The sequence below is a fragment of the Sciurus carolinensis genome, chromosome 8, assembly GCF_902686445.1.
Source record: "Sciurus carolinensis chromosome 8, mSciCar1.2, whole genome shotgun sequence".
Classification (NCBI taxonomy): Eukaryota; Metazoa; Chordata; class Mammalia; order Rodentia; family Sciuridae; genus Sciurus; species Sciurus carolinensis.
Window position 1 is genome coordinate 38,156,567 of NC_062220.1, and position 19,142 is coordinate 38,175,708.

General features: G+C 33.3%; 1 protein-coding gene across 7 annotated transcripts in view; it reads right to left on the reverse strand.

Moving 5' to 3' along the window:
* The window catches only part of Foxp2 (forkhead box P2), a 545,442-nt gene that overhangs the window by 130,529 nt on the left and 395,771 nt on the right, over positions 1 to 19,142 (reverse strand). For 6 of the 7 annotated variants that reach the window (XM_047561345.1, XM_047561344.1, XM_047561343.1 and 3 more), the window contains one exon: positions 18,698 to 18,787. In XM_047561345.1, the coding sequence (XP_047417301.1) occupies positions 18,698 to 18,787 (90 nt within the window). Of the gene's footprint in view, positions 1 to 15,103; positions 15,162 to 18,697; positions 18,788 to 19,142 lie in introns of all 7 variants that reach the window. The other variant, XM_047561346.1, reaches the window with a different exon arrangement.

Sequence of the window (19,142 nt, forward strand, 5' to 3'; positions counted from 1 at the left end):
ATAGAAACAGGTTTTAAAGAATAATTTAAATATATCTGGAAAATTTTCATAAGTAATGTAACCAGAGAATCTGCAGCAAATGCATTAACAGAAAATAGAGCCAATTTCTGCAGATCTGGAAATGTGTTCGTAGCTTGGATAACTATGACATCTCTTGGATATTTTCCTTTTCAAAACTGGATTCCATTTATATTTTAACCAACATATTTCAAAACTTAATAAGAGGAAGCTTACTTTAATCTTTTAAAGGATCCAGCTTGTTTTTGTGTCTTCAAACACATTCTCAGAGCCAAGGGAAAAAAAAAGTAGTCATTTTATTATTTTTAAATATTCTTCTTGTTCACCTACTGAAATCATTCAGCTAGATTCTAGGTATAAGATACCCATGTAATCTGTCAACAAAACTGTCTCCCTTTAATCTTCTATTATGAATAGGAAATGAAGTTAGAGCTTTTTAGAGAAGTTATTCCCTGAAAAATGAATGAGAACATGCACAGTAATGAACTGAAACCACAAATAAAACCACTGCTTGTTTATGTGCTATTGACCTACAAAGATGCAAATATTAAAATGATTTAATTCTTAGTTCAGTCTCATATTCAGAATTTTGTTTTTATAACAGGTCATATAATATTAGAAGACAAAAATACTGAACAAGTTAATTGGAACTTGCCTTTCTAACTTCATGTACATTATTTAGCAACTCCCAACATATAAGAGAAAACTGACTCAGGAGAGTTGACTTGCCCAGGTTCTCACAACCTATAAGAGTGTTAAGGCAAGGGTATATATTCCGACTCATCTCTAGATTCTTTCTTATAGATGATCTTCAGAGATGTTGATCTGAATGAATAATGTCATTTACAGTAAATAAATGAGATCATGAATTTTCCTAAAAGAATATTTTGAGGATTTTTTTTTCTTATTGTTTTTATTTCATGGTATCTTAAATATTTCAACTTGTAGTTTAAAATGTGCTAGGAAAACAATGCTTCGAAAATGATTGTAAAAAATAAGAGAATGAGTTTCTATTTAGATAAATATGTTGCTATTTCTTACCAAGAGTCAAGACTAGTGATTCAAGGGTTTAAAAATAATTTTTATTACTATATAATTTAGGCAATAAAGCTAAGTTATAGTGATTGTGAGAAAAGCAATTTTCACAGTTCTGACCTCTATATAATTATATTTCTAAATACTCCTTATTTTATTTTTCTTCATTAAAAACCTTACATTTATAATCAAGCACACATAAAAGTACTCTAAACAGATAAGCTGGCATGTCATGGGGCATGTGGTACATAATGGAATGGAAACTATATTTGTATGTAATGAATAAGTACATTTTATAATATTCTAACAACAATTTTCATTATTTCTCTGAATCTCAGAGTATTTTAACCTGAGTAAATGAATCATAAATCTCCAAATTTTAAAATAATCTGGTTTATTTTTGTTTTTACTATTAAGGAAAAAGACAACTCATTGTCAAAGATAAAAATTTTAGCATGTAACACATAAAGAAGGCTTATTTTTTGTAAACATAAGTAACCAAGAAGGCATTTTCTTTCACTACAAATAAATAATTAGGATGATATTTTTTAATGCTAGAGACTGAATCAAATCTTTGTTGTCAGAAAAAAAGATATGAGGCTACAGACCCACTATCCTTCTAAAGGTTCAAAAGTCATTAAGAACTGGAGTAAGACTTAACCCAACAACTGTCCTGAATGTGGAAGAATGACCTCCTTATCATAGTACTAAGGAAAGACCACTAAGTCACTTAAAGCTTATTCAGGCTCTTCCATGGCCCTACTCTAAGCTACAGTCTACAAAAGAATCATATTTAAACTGAGTTATGAAATATAAAATTGTATCAATTTTGAGATTGACATGACGTTGCCACATGAGTGGACACATAAATATAGGTTGCATCAATGCAGAATGTGTGATAACAGGGTCCTTGTGACAGTGGAATTTAGGTGAATTTCAATTTCTCATACTTTTCTGTATGGCCCGAATTATTTTTGCAAGAACACTTTCCTTTGCTAATCAATAAAAATAAGGCTATTCCCAAATTAAAAATAGAATAGTAATGTTTCACAAAATGTGCTCTTAAAAAATTCTTGACTGGCATGGAGGTTCTGATTTTTTTCATTAAAACACAGCATCTTATGTTCCTGCCTTAGTTTCGGTAATGAAGAGAAATAAAAGCCTACTTCCCTTGGTATGGTGATTTTTTTTTCTTAATGTTAAACAATCATTAAAACACCTTTCACACCTTTTTGTCTCCTTTTTGATATGGGTAAACTCTTTCTGTGATATTGTCCCATTTTCCCTTTAATCATCTCTCTCATCAGATTTGTTATCCTTAGACTTGTTTCCAGACTTCAATATCCCTCTTAAATTCTGGAACTCAGAACTAAACAAATTTTAAAGGACCACAAATAAAGTCTCGGGAGGAACAAAAATGAAGAAAACTTTATTCTCCTCAGTCTGTAAATGATGACTGATTCATGAAACACAGAAAAGAGAAACCCAATTTATTCCATAGAACACTTTAAAAAGCCATAACTGTCAAGTAGGGTTTTTTTTTTTTAACCTTAAACTATGAATTTTGTTTAAAATGGCTTAGAAGAATGGTTATTATCCTGAATTTTTATCTAGCCAGATTGTTAACTCCCTGAGGATAGGAACATCTTTGAATTCCCCATGGTACCTGTGTCTGCCTAGCAAAGTGTCTAACACACTGAGGGCATGTAGTCATGTTTCTTTGATGGATTGATTGAGGATGTGAATTCTAATACATGGAAATACTGTAAACCGTTTTGTAAATCATACTGCTGTTTTGTTTTTAGTTTGTGGTTTTTCTACTGGAGCATGATAATCATTTGTTTCACATGAAATTATACAGAGTAGGCTTTTCAATTTATTTCTACATTACCACCAAGTTCTCATTTTATTAAATAAATAGATACTTGAGTAGAATAGCAAGCAAAAAAGTGTGGAGAGAGAAAATGCACTAGCCACCTCTACTTCAGTCTGGCAGTGTTGGAAGTTATTCATTGGGAATGCCAAATAACAAAATCACATCAATTGCTTAAGTAATTATTTCTAATTTGGTTCTTAAGAAATGTTCTTCACTATCAATTAGTTCTAGAACAGATGTTGCTTTTAAAGCAATTTGTACTGGCATGACATAGTGAATTAATGCTATTTTGTCCCTTTAGTGATGTCAGGATGCATTTTAAAACTAACCCATTTACAGTGCTCCATCAAAGACAAGAAATGTGATGCATGTTGCTTCCAACAACTCATGGATTAGAAAGTACCCGTTTTACGAACAATGTGTATATGAATTTCTATATTGCAAAGATTGATTTTAATGTTTTAGTATTTTGAAAAGAGACTGAAAAATGAGGACTGAAGGCCTGATTAAGCAGTGGGCAGATTTTGGTTTGTGCTTGGCTTCTGCCATTAGAAAATGAAGGGGTGAGGAGGCAGAAGGAAAGGAGGGAGGAGAACAAGGGACACCCTTTTCAGAAGGAAAATGAGCTTTCAGGTGTATTTCCCATTCCTCCCAATTACCTTGCACCAGCCCACTATATACCTACCTGAAATTTCCTGGCCTAATGAGATGCAAAATGCCTTTCTGCATATGAATATTAAAAAAAGAAAAACACATATAGTGAGAACTGATAAAAATAGGCACAAAAATTAACAATTTTACTACAGAATAAAAATAATGTGGTTATTTAGCCTATATTCTTTTCTAAATTATGAGTTATTTCTCTAATGCATAGTTCAATAAACTATTTTCTTTATTTCCAGGACAAAATCTGACAGCACTAAAGCCATGGAGCACAAGTTTAAAGAAGTAGGTAGACTAAGTTCATTTTTATTTCATTCTGGATAATTACTGGAAAGCATGCAAACCTTATTATGGGAGGTGCGATTATCCAAAATTATTATGCATTTACAGTGTCTCAAAGCCAAACAAGGGACTGATCTTAGCTCAGGGTTCCCTGAACCAAGCAGGACAAGCACACACAGGACTGATCCTGGTTTGGTTGGGTAGGGTTTCTCATGGCATAAGGACCTCCCATTTTTTTCCTCACCCAGAATGAGGTATCCTTCCACCAGATAGGCAGCCTTCAGAGCAGACATTTCTGTCCTTCCTGACCTGCCTTCCCTGGAATGGAGAATTTCTAAGGGCCTGACTCATTTATTTCAAATAGTCCACTGATAGGGCCATAGAAAAAACACCTAGAAGTGCTGAAACTCAATCTTAGGTCCTTGGGAAATTTCCTGAAATTTTCCTACTCGCACATTCTTTATAGGGAAGCAGTAATAGTGACAACCAATTTGGAGGTTTATGTGGGACTCAAATGACAGATCAAATGACAGGATGCAAAGTATCTGGATCCTAGAACTCAGCAGGAACTTGTCTTAGGCAGTGGGGTTTGGGAGGGAGGAAGAGTAAAGGTTCCTTGGCCTTTTCCTAGGTATCTCTTTCTAGTGTAGCTGATTACAATACAGATTGCTGTGGGAAATAGAGAAGAGTGGAATACATATTTTATCTTCACTGCACTTGGGAGGAATGCTAGAACTTCCTAAGTTTTCCAGTGACAATTAGAACCTAATAATAGCAAAATTTTTTTAAGATTTTTTTTCTGATCTTAACTCATTTATACCTCAGCTTTTTATGACTTGCTTTCCTATCCTCCTTCAAAACACACTAGATGTCTACTTGCAAGATATGCTAAATTTTCACTTATTTAAAGTACTCCATGTTTGTTCCACTGCCTAGCTATGCCCATCAGGGAGCCTCCCTGTACTGCTGACCTTCCATAGTAACTTCCAGGAGGGAGGGATCCTCCCTTCATAGTTCTGTTGTATTGTGCTTTATCCGGCACTGAGTATACACTGAATCTTTACTAACATTTTAATTACAACTAAAAATATTAAAACTTAGAATAAACCCCTAAAGCCCATTGAACTTTAGTCACATTAACATATGCAAATATGATTATTTTCAAATCTTCCTAGGGGGGAAAAACATTTCTTGCCTCTAAAGGATCTCAAGTCATAAAATCCCTTTTTACCTAGCTCTAGGGTCCCATAAATTGGTGTAACATGTTTCATAAATGTTTGGTGGCAGACATTGCAACTTGCTTATCCCAAAATTCATCCTCCCCTTCTCTTCAAAAAGAACTCCAACTTTCTTTAGTATGACAAAGAGCCTGAACAAACATTACCAGCTTCACAGACTCTGTTCAAATGATGGGCATTCATGCAATATGATCAGGCCAGGGAGCTGGAAACAAGCCCATGGGAGGCTTTTGGAAAAGCCTGTTAGTAAGGGGGGGCAGATTCAGTCAGTAAGTACTTATTTGTATTTTGCCTTTTTTCTTTTGCCTCTCTCATTTATTTTCCTGCACAGAACATGGATGTGATGCCTGGAGGAGGGGCATTTATCTTGTGACCATAAAGTCATATGACATGTAGGAGCAGAGCAGGAAGTTAAAAGGAATCTTGCTCCTCTGTGACATTCTTGAGTGGTTGTACCCATTATCTTTGAACTGCCTTGTCTGTGAAGATCATGTTTCATGAGAAAAATAAGTCCATGTTCCTAAAGGGATCAGCTGATGAATGCCATAGCAAGTTTAGATAATAAGCTAGTAGAAATACATAAGATTCACATGGTTAAAGCAATTGATATAGTTAACTCATTAAAAGTACATATCAATAAATCATGTAGAAAGTATGCATAGCTCTTGATATATGAGAAACCCTTACATCTTACTTGTACTCCTATAGGTTCCAATATCATTTTATTAAGCAGACTTCTTACTTCCAGTTTCCTATGAGTATCATTGGTACTTAGTGAGGCTGGGCACAAGACTAGCATAGAACAGTGTGTCTTGTTCAAAAGAAACAGACTAAATAGGAGCTAACGGTCTTATTGTGAATAAAATTTTCATGCGTGCACAAAATTCACAATTCAGAAAGTCGAATTAGAGGAGGAACTATTTCAATAAAATGAGAAAATCAATTGTTACTATTCAAAATTGTTTGGAGTATTTTATATATGACAACATGCTCTCTAGGCAGGGAAAGAAATCATTAGAAATGTTACCTTAAATGTTATGTAAAATCATTAGAAATGTTACAGATTATCTAACTGAAACAAGATAAAATATATTATAAATGTGAGGGTGGTATATTTGAAATATGGATAATATGACCCAGCCATGTCAACTAATAATTCCTGTCTGTTTATAAGTCTCTACAGGAACAGGTAATTTGGTAATATATTTTTACACTTATTTCACTGCATTGAATGGAAGTGACACCCTGGACTTATTCTGAGATAAAGGTAGCAATTCAGTTTGCAGAATTCAATTCAATTTTGGTAAAGGTTTATTTAGCATATACCATGTATCAAGCACAGTGTTAGGATGTGAGGTTATAAACATGAATAAAATGTAACCTCTGAGCACCAAGGATTTAGAATCTGAGAATGAGCTAGAGAAGTCAAATATCTCCAAAAAATGGTCTAGTCTATCTTTGTAACTGGTACATTTGGAATAATACAAGTACCATATATGTTCTGGAATACATAGTGTGAAGGGATGAGTCAGAGGATTCTAGGGAGGAGGGACCTTTAAGTATTTAGGACTTGGGTAACCCAGCAAGCAGGGTGGGAATGGACTTCTAAACTGATGGCAAAAAAGGAACAAAGGCAAGTAGATACCAAAGTCCATAAAGTATGTGGTGCCTTGCAGAGTGCCTGGCACATAACAAGAGTCCTACAAATATTCATGAATGAATCAATGAATGTGAGCATGTTTGGAAAATAGTAATAATCAAATCATGACCACACTGCGTCAGATGTATACAGCGCACAGTGTCAGTTCATGAGAAGCCTTTTGTGTTGTGTTGAAAAGTTGAAGAGTAGGGGATTTTCACGTTTAGGGCAGAGAAATATGAATTCTGTCAGACTAGAAGGTCTTAATGGCTGGAGACTGTAGAATGGGCTCAGGAAAAGCTGATAGAAACACTGGACAAAGATATCGGTCAAGTTGCCTCATCAGGCAGCTTAAAGAAACACAAATGGAGCCCAGGAGAAAAGAGGGGATTGACAGGGTCTATGGACTATAAGCATTTATGCAAAACCCACAATGTGCCAGATACTTGGAAATGTGCAACAGAAAAAGATACATTCCTCGCCCGCACGGAGATTGCAGCAATTGTGATTCAGCATGACACATACCAGACAGAAGCATATATACAGACATAAAAGTAATATACATATAAAGGAACAATTAATTTCACAGAGTATGTGTGTTGGTGGGTTGGGAAGGGTATCAGCTCAACTTCACACTGCTGTTGACAACAGAAATTTAAAAGCTTCACAGAAGTTTTCTTGGATGGAAAGGTGGAGAAGGGCAAGTTGAGAAAGGACAAAGTAATGTCAGTTGCATGGCGATATGAACCAATGCTAGAGAAACCATAAGTACAGCGATGCCAGGCTCATGTGATATGTAAGCAGGTGGTAGATGAGATCATAGTGTGAAGTCTGTAGCAGCAAACAGCTATCTTTGAAGACAATGAGCTTTTTACTTTTTTTTTTAGATTTCTAATATCAAAGGGAGCCAAATGTGTAAGTGGATATATACTGAGGACTTCAGGGTACTGATATCATTTTCTAAATAATATATAAGAAGGGAGTAAGTTCATTATTGATAATTTTATATAAGTCATGAAAGTGAAAATAAATTCTGACAATATTGTTGGAAACTAGCTTGAAAAAATTATCAGAGAGAAGCATCTCAAAACTCTGCTTTAGCCAGGCATGGTGGGCAAGCCTGTAATACCAGTACCCCCAGAGGCTGAGGCAGGATGATCACAAGTTCAAAGCCAGGCTCAGCAATTTAGTGAGACCCTAAACAATTGAGACCTTGTCTCTAAATAAAAATATTAAAAAGGGGCTGCAGATGTGGCTATTTAAGTATTAAGTACTCCTGGGTTCAATCCCCATTACTCCCCCCTGAAAAAAATCTGCTTTATAAAAAGAAATATATAAAACAAATGCTGAGCTGAGATTCAAAGACTGCTGAATCTGGAAGAAATCTGAGGTATCACTAGGCAACATTTTTGTTGTATGGGTTGGAAAACTAAATTCCAGAGAGGGAAAATGATATGGTATAATATTAAGAAAATTAGGTTCAGTACTTTTTATTACAGGGAGTCCCTCTCCTGTTCCAAAAAAGAGCTGTTCTGGGTTCATACATACAACATTGTAGACCAGTGGTATTAAAATTATCCAGAGTGTTTTAAATATTTCCATTTTCAAAGATCTCATCTGCCTAAATATTAACTCAGTAGTCTAGAGTGGACACAAGATATCCATTTTCAAGAGATTTTCGAAGATCTAAGACTATTTCCTCTACATATCTTCTAAGACTGAAGGGGAGTGGTCACAGTTAATTGATTAAGGAAAATAAACTCTCCCAGAATTAAAAAAAATTAAATGAAAATCAAGTTTTTAAGAAACTACAGTTCTATTATATCTTAATCACTAATGTGTTTTAAATGTCTATTACATGTGTGGTCTATGGGAGGAAGGTGGAAAGTAGAGAATAATTTTGCCTTTTGTGTTTTTTCCATTTCTACAGAGAGTTTCTAAGAAGTTCCCACAGTCTTTCTGTGAGGCAACAGATTTTCCTCACATCGGCATAGCATAATGTTCAGTGTGTTCCTTGGTTTGTCACTTGAGAATGTGCAGTAGCACTAACAGTGGAAGTTATAAAGGTGGCAGCTTTTACAGCAATGCAAGTGTTAGCATTGTAAGTGCAAGAATTCATACACCCTGCAAGGGAATTTTTTTCTGTACTTTGTGATATCAAAATGCTTAACCTCTAGGTACTACCGGTTCTACGTGTATATTGATAAACCTCTAAAAATAGGCATGTTCAAATGATAAACCCTTTTAAAAAATAACCCCCCAATACTTTTGCCACAACTGGATATGATTAGAAACCTTTAACTGTAAACTGAAGCTAGACAGAGGCGTTCTAATTCAAGGGATGAAATACTCAGTATAACTGGACCCAACCTGTCAGAAATAGATGGTTATTAAAATGAAGCCCCTAGTCATTTTCTGAACTTCTGGGAGTCTCTTCATGCCAGGACACCCTATGCCCTTTAAAATCATGCCAGGAAACTTACTCTGAAGGGACCTTCCAGGTAACTTATAGATGCCTATTAAGAAGTACAAAAATTTCATGATATGGAGGTTCCCAATTCTTCGTTAAATTATCAACAAGGTAAGTAGGGGAACTTGATTGTTTGGTTTGGATTTTCCTTGTAGATTTTGACCATAAGATCTAATAGAATGGAACCTTACCATTGGAGCTGTTGAGGATTCATGTGATTATTTGCATATGATCCCAAAGTTCCTAGACATCACACCTCATAATTCCTTGAGCCATGAAACACTCAGACACGCTGAGAGGCTGCTCCAGTCTGTAGGTTGCTGACCTCTCACACACGTTACCTACTCCTGGATTTTCTATTACTAACGCAGTTTTGCTGTTCTCTACCTGTGCTCACTAATGTAAGAAAACCTGTGATATGAATAAATGATTGTTTCTTTTTAAAAATACTTGAAATGTATATGGCAGGATGATGCATGCCTGTAATTCCAGAGGCTGAGGCAAGAGGATCTCAAGTTCGAAGTCATCCTCAGCAACTTATCAAGGCCCTAAGCAACTTAGTGAGACCCTGTCTCAAAATAAAACATAAAAAGGGATGAGGATGTGACTCACTGGTTAAAAGCACCTGGGGTCAATCCCTGGTACCTAAATAAATAAATACAGATGAAACATGTGGCAAACTTTATTTAAAGTTGTAAAGTTGATAACTTGTTTACACTTTGTACAAAGCAAAGGTCAGTTTGACACAGAATGAGGACAGCATTTGGAAGAAAGTCTGCACAAAGCTGTCCGCATTCTTGATTTTGAGGGTTTATGAAGATCTCAGGATACATACCTTGTGAATGTCAAGGGTCTACTATAATTACTCTCATGAGTAGTTTCTTCCTCATCTAATCAAAGGACATAATTTCCATTTTAAAAAACCCACTGTACTATAGAAATGTATTAGCATTCATTAAGTGCTTTGGAGAAAAGTAACTTTTACCCAACCACAATTTAACTTACAGTCATGTTAGAGTCTTATAATGAACTTATATGCTTTTCATATTAAGGTAGGGTGACTTAAATATTTTTTAAAAATAAGTCATTACACATTTGATGATTAATCTTTTGAAATGTTTTGCTTTAGCATCACTAAAATAATCATAAACAATACAACCAAAGGCTGCTTAGAACTCTGGCCATTTAATATATCCATCCTAGGTAATTATAGTTTAAATATTCATTTCAATGGGCTTTCTAGAAAAATACGACCAAAGGATTTAGTGAATAATGAAACTTTTCTGATGATGATTTTAAAAAAGTTTTATGGATATCAGAATAACAGATTATTAACACTAAATGAAATATTTCTGGGTTCTAGGTTCTTCTAAGCTGGTGAGATTATCTAGCATAGCATTGCTTGCATACTAACACTACATCTGAAAGTAACTTAAAGGAGACTATTCTTGGAGAAAGAGAAATAAAGAATTATTTGATACTGGATTGTAAGAAGTAGCACAGTTTTATTATTTTTGTTAGCAGAATGTTATGCCAGAATATCTTCCAGGTTTAAGATAATTAAAACAGTTATTGGTAAAGTTTTTTCTTTCTCTATATGGGACCAAGAGAACAGAGATAAAATAAAATGAACAAGATTACATGATGAGAAAAGAGAACAGAATGGTAAAGGAGGAAAGAATACAGTAGAAAAGGTGAAGGCAGCAGGGAGAATTGAAGAAAGCCAAGTAGAAACACAGGCTTAAGGTTGGCAGAAAGATATAAATAGAGTCCACAGAGGAAACACAAAGAGTCTTAAATGGAAGAAAAATTCAAAATAATTTTACTTTTTGTCTTTAATCATGTACTGAAACTGTTCTTCACTTTGTCATTCAATTTATCTTCTACACCCCTCCAAACATCTTAAGATAAAATTCACAGCCTAAGTCTTAAATCCTATAGAGAGCTCCCATAACAATATTAATGTTCTATTTCTTTATTGCTCTCACTTTAGTAAAGGTAGAGAAGTCAAGGGAATATATACTTAAAGTCCTAATGGATTATAGAAAGAAGCAAGTACTTGGATAGCTAAAAGAAAAGAAAATTTGACCTCTGACAAAGCCATTTTCTTCCATATTTAATTTATGGGAATTCAGTAATTTGTATGCAATATACATTTTCTTATACAGCAATCTAAGAAGCAAAAGCACATTTATTAATTCTCTATTTGCTATTTAACATTCATATTAAAGTATGATTTTTTTCACATTCATTATTGACCATGGTAGTATTGCTGATTCTAAGAGTTACTAGTGGATGATAAAGAACTAGGGGAATTAAAACCATCAATGTTGCAATTTAGCTAAACAGTGTTTCTGCATGAAGGTTCTCATCTTCATGGATATTGCTTGATATGGCTGATAAGCTCTGTCTTTGGAAAACTATTTCTTCCCTTGACCTTCCTTAATAAATCAAGTTCTAATTTGATTTTTCTATTCTTTCTGCTTCTTTTCCTTCTTGTTCCAAAAAATACAGACTTTATTAGCTCCTTTTTGCAAATTATCTGAGAAAGATAATTTGCAAATCTCCTCTACTCCTATGGATTCATCTATCACTTGTGGATTATTCCACAAATATTTGTCCTTAGTTCTGACTTCTCTGCCAAGCTCTCCTTCTAATTTTCTAAAAGCTGAATAATTCTACTTACATGTCTTGCCGTTACCTTAAGCTCAACATGCCAAATGCTCAAGTCATCATCATGTCTACATAAAGTTTTTTAAGGATTATCCTTATTCCATACTCCTCATAACTAACTCCCCTCCAAGGAAATATTGCCAAATGTACCACTGTTCACTAGACCCTCACAAAACAGTGCTGAGGTCATATCACTTTATTATTAAAAACTATTAACCAAGAGCAGTGGTGCACACTTATAATCCCAGCAACTCGTGAAGCTAAGGCAGGAGGATCGCAAGTTTAAAGGTCAGCCTCAGCAATTTAGTGAAGCCCCAAGCAACTTATAGAGACCCTGGCTCAAAATAAAAAAAATAAATGGGGCTGGGGAAGTATCTCAGTAATGTGCCCCTAAATTCAAGGCCCAGAGCAAACAAAACAAAACAAAGCAAAACAAAACAAAACCTTTGATAGTCTTAGCTACCTAAACAGCAAAATACGGACTCATTATTTTGGCATTCCAGGCTCTACAGAATTAGAGATTTGTAGCCCCCAACCCCTTCATTATTCCTTGAGAATATACCTATGCTGATCAAAACAAATTAATTACTACTTACTCTCACCTATGTAGGTCTCACATTTTCTCTTTACATCTTTGATGGTATCTATTTAAAAACTTTCAATAAAAAATGCCTTTAGTTTTCTGTCAACCAAATTTCTTTTTCTTTGATCCTGACATACATGCTACATTCTCTACAAAGCCTTGCCTGATCACTTTAGCCTGAATTGGTAATTTTCTTTTTCAAATGCTTATTATATTTTCTGTGTTTTCCATTTCTATATCACATCCATTTTGGCATAAAATGTATTTACTTGTAAGTCTCACTATCTCTTGAACTAAATTGTGAGTCCCTGAGGACATTACATACAACAATCACTCAATTTGCAGTGAATGAATGAAGAGTCCCTTATCCCCCAAATCTTCTGTTACTCTCCCATAGCACAGACTCCTCATTCATTGTTTCTACAACTATGCCTTGAGCTTTGTTATTCACCAGTGTGCTAGGCACCAGAACTGAATAAAACATTCATGGTCCCTGTTGTTAGAGAGCTTGCAGTCTAGTAGGAAAGGTAAACATTTAAATATTTCTATGTGCCACTGGAGCTGATAGAAGACTCCTAGAACACTCACAACAGCTTTCTTCTAAGTAGGGCATATTTCTTATCCTTAGAATAGCTGGGAATAGGCAAAAGTTATAGCTGAATTACTGGACCCATACTACAGAAAATATATATTGTACACTTTGATTAAATATCAGTTTCCCGGAGTCTATAATGATGGCAATGGTTTATTAATTATCCAAGATTTATGCTAGATACTTTATATACTATAATTTTTCTTTTTTACAACAACCTTGCAAGGTAGGTACCTTTATTACCATTATACAGATGAAGAAATAAGCTCCAAATGATAAGTTACTGTACCCGAAGTCCTACTCGTTAAGGGCAAAAGCAGGCTTATGACCTGAAACAGATTCTTTCTCCTTCATGCCATGAGTAGATCATGCAGTTGTTAAATATTCTGCAATTGCAGAATATTTAAATGTAGATTATAAAAACACATACGGGAGAAAAATAATTCTTGATGTAGTTTGCATTTCTCCAAATTGCATGATGCTGCTAAATATGCTTTAAGAAATGATAACATTCCATTTATGCATTAGTAAAGAATGAAATTGAATACTTTTAACATTAATTTTTACTGTATAAGGATTAGAAGCTCAGACACATTTTGTTCCAAATACTTAAAGCAGCATTAGCAGATCTGTATTTAAAGTATCCAAGATTTTCCACATAAGCATGCTTTGCAGTGATGGGCTGGATGCCCCAGACCTTTCTCAATGGGGTGTCATACTTGAACAGAGAGGCCATGGGTGGAAACATCATAATAGTTGAAGGCTTTTCTTCTCTAACATTAATGAAAATCTGCCTATTTCATGCTATTTTTTAGAAATACTCTCCACTAGAATTGGGAAATCAGGATCACACAAGGCATTTTGTAGCCTTATTGTTTTTAAATTAAACTCTCAAATTTATGATACTAATTTTTTATATGCAGAAAATACAAATATGTAAAGAAAATCTTAAAATTATAACTTTTCTACATCACAATATACTATTCTACTCCAATGTATATCACAGATCTTTTGAGAATGCTGCTTTAAGTATTTGCAACAAAATGTGTTTTAGCTTCTAATTCTTGTATACTACGAATTGATGTCAAAAATATTCAATTTTGTTCTTTATCCTTGCACATAAGGAAATCCACCATTTCATAAAATATATTTAGCAATATGTGGTTATGTATCTGACAGAAGTTTATATTTTTGCCAGGAATATTTTATTAATTTTAAAATTATAAATTTTTATACCTTATTCTTGATTTTAAATATAGAATGTGATATCCTATAATCACTGATTAGTGTACTAGAGATTCTCTGGTTTTGTCTGCTGATGTTAAATTTAACATTTTAGAAAGAAGGAGAAGAAGGTAGAAATGATGCTAAACTGCATTACATCACATCATATTTAAATGTAGATTATATAAATACATATAGGAGTAAAATAATTCTTTGTATGGTTTGCATTTCTCCGCAATGCAATTTATAATATTATTTCAAAACATTTAACAAACCTTTCTTAGATATTGTTCAAAAGTATATTTGAGGAATCATTTCCATACATATAGAATTTAATTTTTTGATTCCTAAGCATTATTTCTGGCTGTGGCATGTTAATAAGCAAGCACTTTGTAACTGAAAATACATTTTAAAAACCCATAATCCTTAATTTATAAGCTAATAGTCAACAATATATATCTAATCCCAAAAAACTCAGATGCCTATCACTTACTTCAAAAAAAAAATCTTTAACCATGAAATTTTAAATCTACTCCATCAGTTAGCCCAATGTCTTTGTTTTAAAGATGTTAAATGATTTCCTCAAACTTAGATAACTATTTTGTGGCAGAATCTGAATACAATTTTCAAATTTAATTTGCTTTTGCTTTTGATTATTCCATTCTTTAACTTAAGATAGAATTATTAAAAATTTATAATTTTTGTTATCTATTGGAAAAGAAAATTTTATATTAGATATTCACCTATAATGAAGTGATTACAATGCTATATACTAATATTCATCTAAGATAGCAAAGCAATGGCATTTACCTTAAATTTACGTCTCTGCTCTGCACAGCTGTTGAAGAACCACAAGTCTGTCTCATGGCTGTAAATGTAACAAGAACAATAATGCGACCAATTTTCATATCTAAACTAAATGAAGTAGATTTGTCATAGGCTAGAAAATTGATAATGTATTTTATAAAAAAATTTAAATTTACAGATTTTGGAAGTGTGCATGGGTGATATATATGTGTATAAGTGTGTGTGTGTGTGTTGATTTACTCTTCCTCTCCTGGAAATTCATGAAATTGAAAACATTAAATATTCTCCTTGGCTACCTTTTCTCATTATGGATCACTATGGGCAAATCAAATCTAGGAAATGTTGAGTAGAAATAAAAAAGACAAATTAAAAGAAAAGGCCATCTTCTGCTGTTATTACTCAACTAGGTTTTCTGGAAAACATAGACTGTGAAGATGAAATATCTAGTAATGTTTAAATTGACTCCCATTTGCAACACAATATATATTATTCATCAATATCTGATTAATCAGTGTACCTGATTGGATCTATTCATTTGGTGTTTCACAAAATGAACAGAAAATGTAAAAATATTTCAAATACACATATTCAGATAACTATTCATGGAAGTGAAATCACTACTATCACTGGTACTCATGATTGTCAGGAGGTATGATTTTTTTTCTTTCCATTTTGCATTAGACATGCTAATACTTATGCCATCTGTAGCATCAGAAGCTGAAAAAACTTATATTAATAATAATAATATATATACTGGTCTGCTAGAGATAGACTGTTTCATGTCACACTTCAAATCTGGACACCACTTTTTAACATTTGAAAAAAATTCAGGTAAATGTTAACAAGCAACTGAATATTGTTCTTGTGACTTGAGCCATCAAAACAGTGCTATAAAATCAGTATTTTCTTTCAAACTTTATGAAGTAGTTCTTTATCAAAGCAATATTTAAAATAGGAAATACAAAGTTTCTCTATTGGTTTTCTAAAGACATTATTTCTGATATGATAAGAACCAACATTATCTATTAACACTAAATTTCTTCCCTTGCAAGTGCAGATTCTGAATTATTTTCAATTATCCTTTGGAAACTTAAAGAAAATCTCTAAAAATTTTGTTGAACCCATAGTTAAGTACAAAAGCCCTACACTGTGAATCTTATGAAAATTTTAAAATGTTAATTTCATATTACATGATTAAAAATTTTTAACCAGAATATTCTTTTTTAACACAAGTAGCAAATAGTGCAACTCATGCTAAATAGTATTTGCAGATGCAAGGATAAGCATTAACCTAATATCCCCATTTGATAACAGATGTGTAAGCTAGTATGAAATGTTGTTAGGTTTTTATTACATTTTTAATACAATCTCAGAATGCCTACAGTTGCTAAGCTTATCAAGTACTATGAAATATTGAAAATGCAAGTTCTCATATTAATTGTAGTATATATTTTAGTGAGCAAATAAGCCTTCATTATTTTTAAATTTTCACTCATAAAGTCAATTTCTCATCCCCCATGCATTTTAGCAAGAGATCCCATTAAAATCACAAATAATACAAAATGCTACAGTTTTATAATTTATACAATGGAGATAAAGATTTAGATTAATATGCACCATGAAACACCAACTACAAGTGATACCAGGAAAATATAGTCTGATGAACAACTGCAATTCTTAATAGGTATTTACATACAGTACTTTTATTATTTCACACTGATGTAAAAATTTGAGGACTTTGCTTAAAATTTATTTATACAATTGTTACATGAAAAATTTCTTATGTTAGAGTCACTAATATTCCCACATTATATGTGAATATGTTTTTAAAAAATTATGTACATTTTAGTTAATCAAAGTGTCACATTTTGATTCTAGTATTACAACAACAACAGCAACAAGTCAAAATCCTAAAGCCCAGCTATTCTTTCCAGAGATACTCTGGCAACCAGCAATAAAGAAACTTCTACTGGACTTAGTTTTGGAAAGGAAGGAGCAACTGAGAATTCCTCTATTTTGTCAAAAATATGATAAACAAAACAATAAATACTGTTTTTCATACATTCAAAACAGGAACTTCTTTCCCATCTTTGGCTTATGTTGCCAGCATCTAAATTTTCTTTTCTACACCAACAAGAAAGCAAAATGCCCACTGTGAAACTACGGTGAGGATCAACACTTCATTTGCTATCTTCTGGGACTTCTACTATGCACAATTTTCTCTGTTATGTAAATGCATGGAGAGACTCATGGGATCAGATAACTATAGAAATACTACACTCAGTGCTACAGTTTGGGGAGTGATATGAAGGTGAGTAAAGTGTGTCACGGAGTTATTGATTAGTTAAGAGAATGTGGAATTTGTTTTAAAAGAGGAAAAAATTAAGGAGACTCTTAGATTCAGGCTGATTCAATAATACTTTCATTTGCAATTATGGTAGACATTATACTTTTAGACTCTGATGAACATCCCCTACCCCCAAGTCTTTCTTCTGCCCACTCACTCCCATAAATGACTTTGTTCCCAAGAAAATAAGTTCTCTCAGATTTGTTTAGAGACCATAATGTAATCCAGTTTTGGGGTAATAAGTAATTCTGGATTGTGTGGATCAGTAGCCTATAATTCTTTGTCATACAAACTGAGCTTCAGAAGGATATCATGTAAGACTTAGTTGCTAACATCTGTGAGTACATCTGAAAATGAAAACAGACAGCTAGGTCATTAAAAAAGAAGACTGTTTGTTAAAATAGAGCCATAGGAGATGTTTACTTAAGAAAAAAAAAAAAACTAAACCCTAAACATGCCTTATTAAAATGTATGTAACACATGATTCAGGAAAAAGCATCGATTCTAGTTCAACAAAGCTGCTGAACGCTTTGAGAGGTGTTTCATCCAACTCCGGATTCCACCTTCCAAGGATTTTTTTATATACACCTTAAAAATATTTCTTCCCCAAGAATATGTCCCATATATTTTGGTTAAGAATACTATATAAAACAATGGTTATATTATGTAGCAAAAGTTACTTTAAAAGGCATACATCCTACCAGTTTCACAGGACAAATATAAGTGAGTAAGGACAACAAACTCCAGAATGTGTTTTTATAACTGTAGCAACAGCAATAACTCCCTGGCAAACTCAAACAGTTTTTTTGGCAATGGTGGAGGTTTTCTGCATTTGTCACTTGGATACAACTGCAGAAGGGTTGTCTAAGACTGCTTTGTTTCCTTCCACATCACTTTAATATGACTTTACTTTTTTATTAAGAAAGAATTTGCACATTTTTACCTATATGTGAATAAAATCCCATTAAAATCCCCCAAGGGAATTTTTATACAAAATTTTCTATGACTATATATTCCAAATGTAGATCCTACATAATTTTTGTAAAGAGTCAACTTGGAAACTTTGGAAATTTATGCTGATAGAAAAAAAAATTGCTTTTCTTTTCTAAGAAAAAAATTGTCTTTTGGAATTAAAATGACCTACAAAAGCAAATGTAATAATTTCCTGTATATATACAATTGTGCCTGCACATCTGTTATTATGAATATCTTTTAAAATAAGGCCCCAAGGACAGAAGTGCTTTACTAACCTGCAGTGGTCTCTGTTTATCACTGCTTTTAGGAGATTTCAATCCACTTGTTTGCTGCTGTAAGAGAAGTTGTCTTGCTGCTTGAAGAGCCTAGAAGTAAGAAGGGGACGATATCTAAATATATTTTTTTAAAGTTAAAATGATGATCGGTTATTTTGTATGAGAACTCTCACTTCCCTTTATAGTCATTATTCTTTTTTTTCTCCAAATATGCAAAAAAATTCACAAAACACATGTATGCAACTTTATTCAAAATCATGAAGTTGCATGCAATTCTGTAGGAAATTAATTTGTTTAAAGTGCCTAAAGAAAAAATGATCAACTGTATCAATAACCCCATTTCTACAAGGAACTTGTCTTTGAGTGTTGAACTAAAATGCCCACTCCCTTTTAAATTATCATTCAATTTGCATTTTCATATTACAATTTTGAAGCAAAAGCAGTA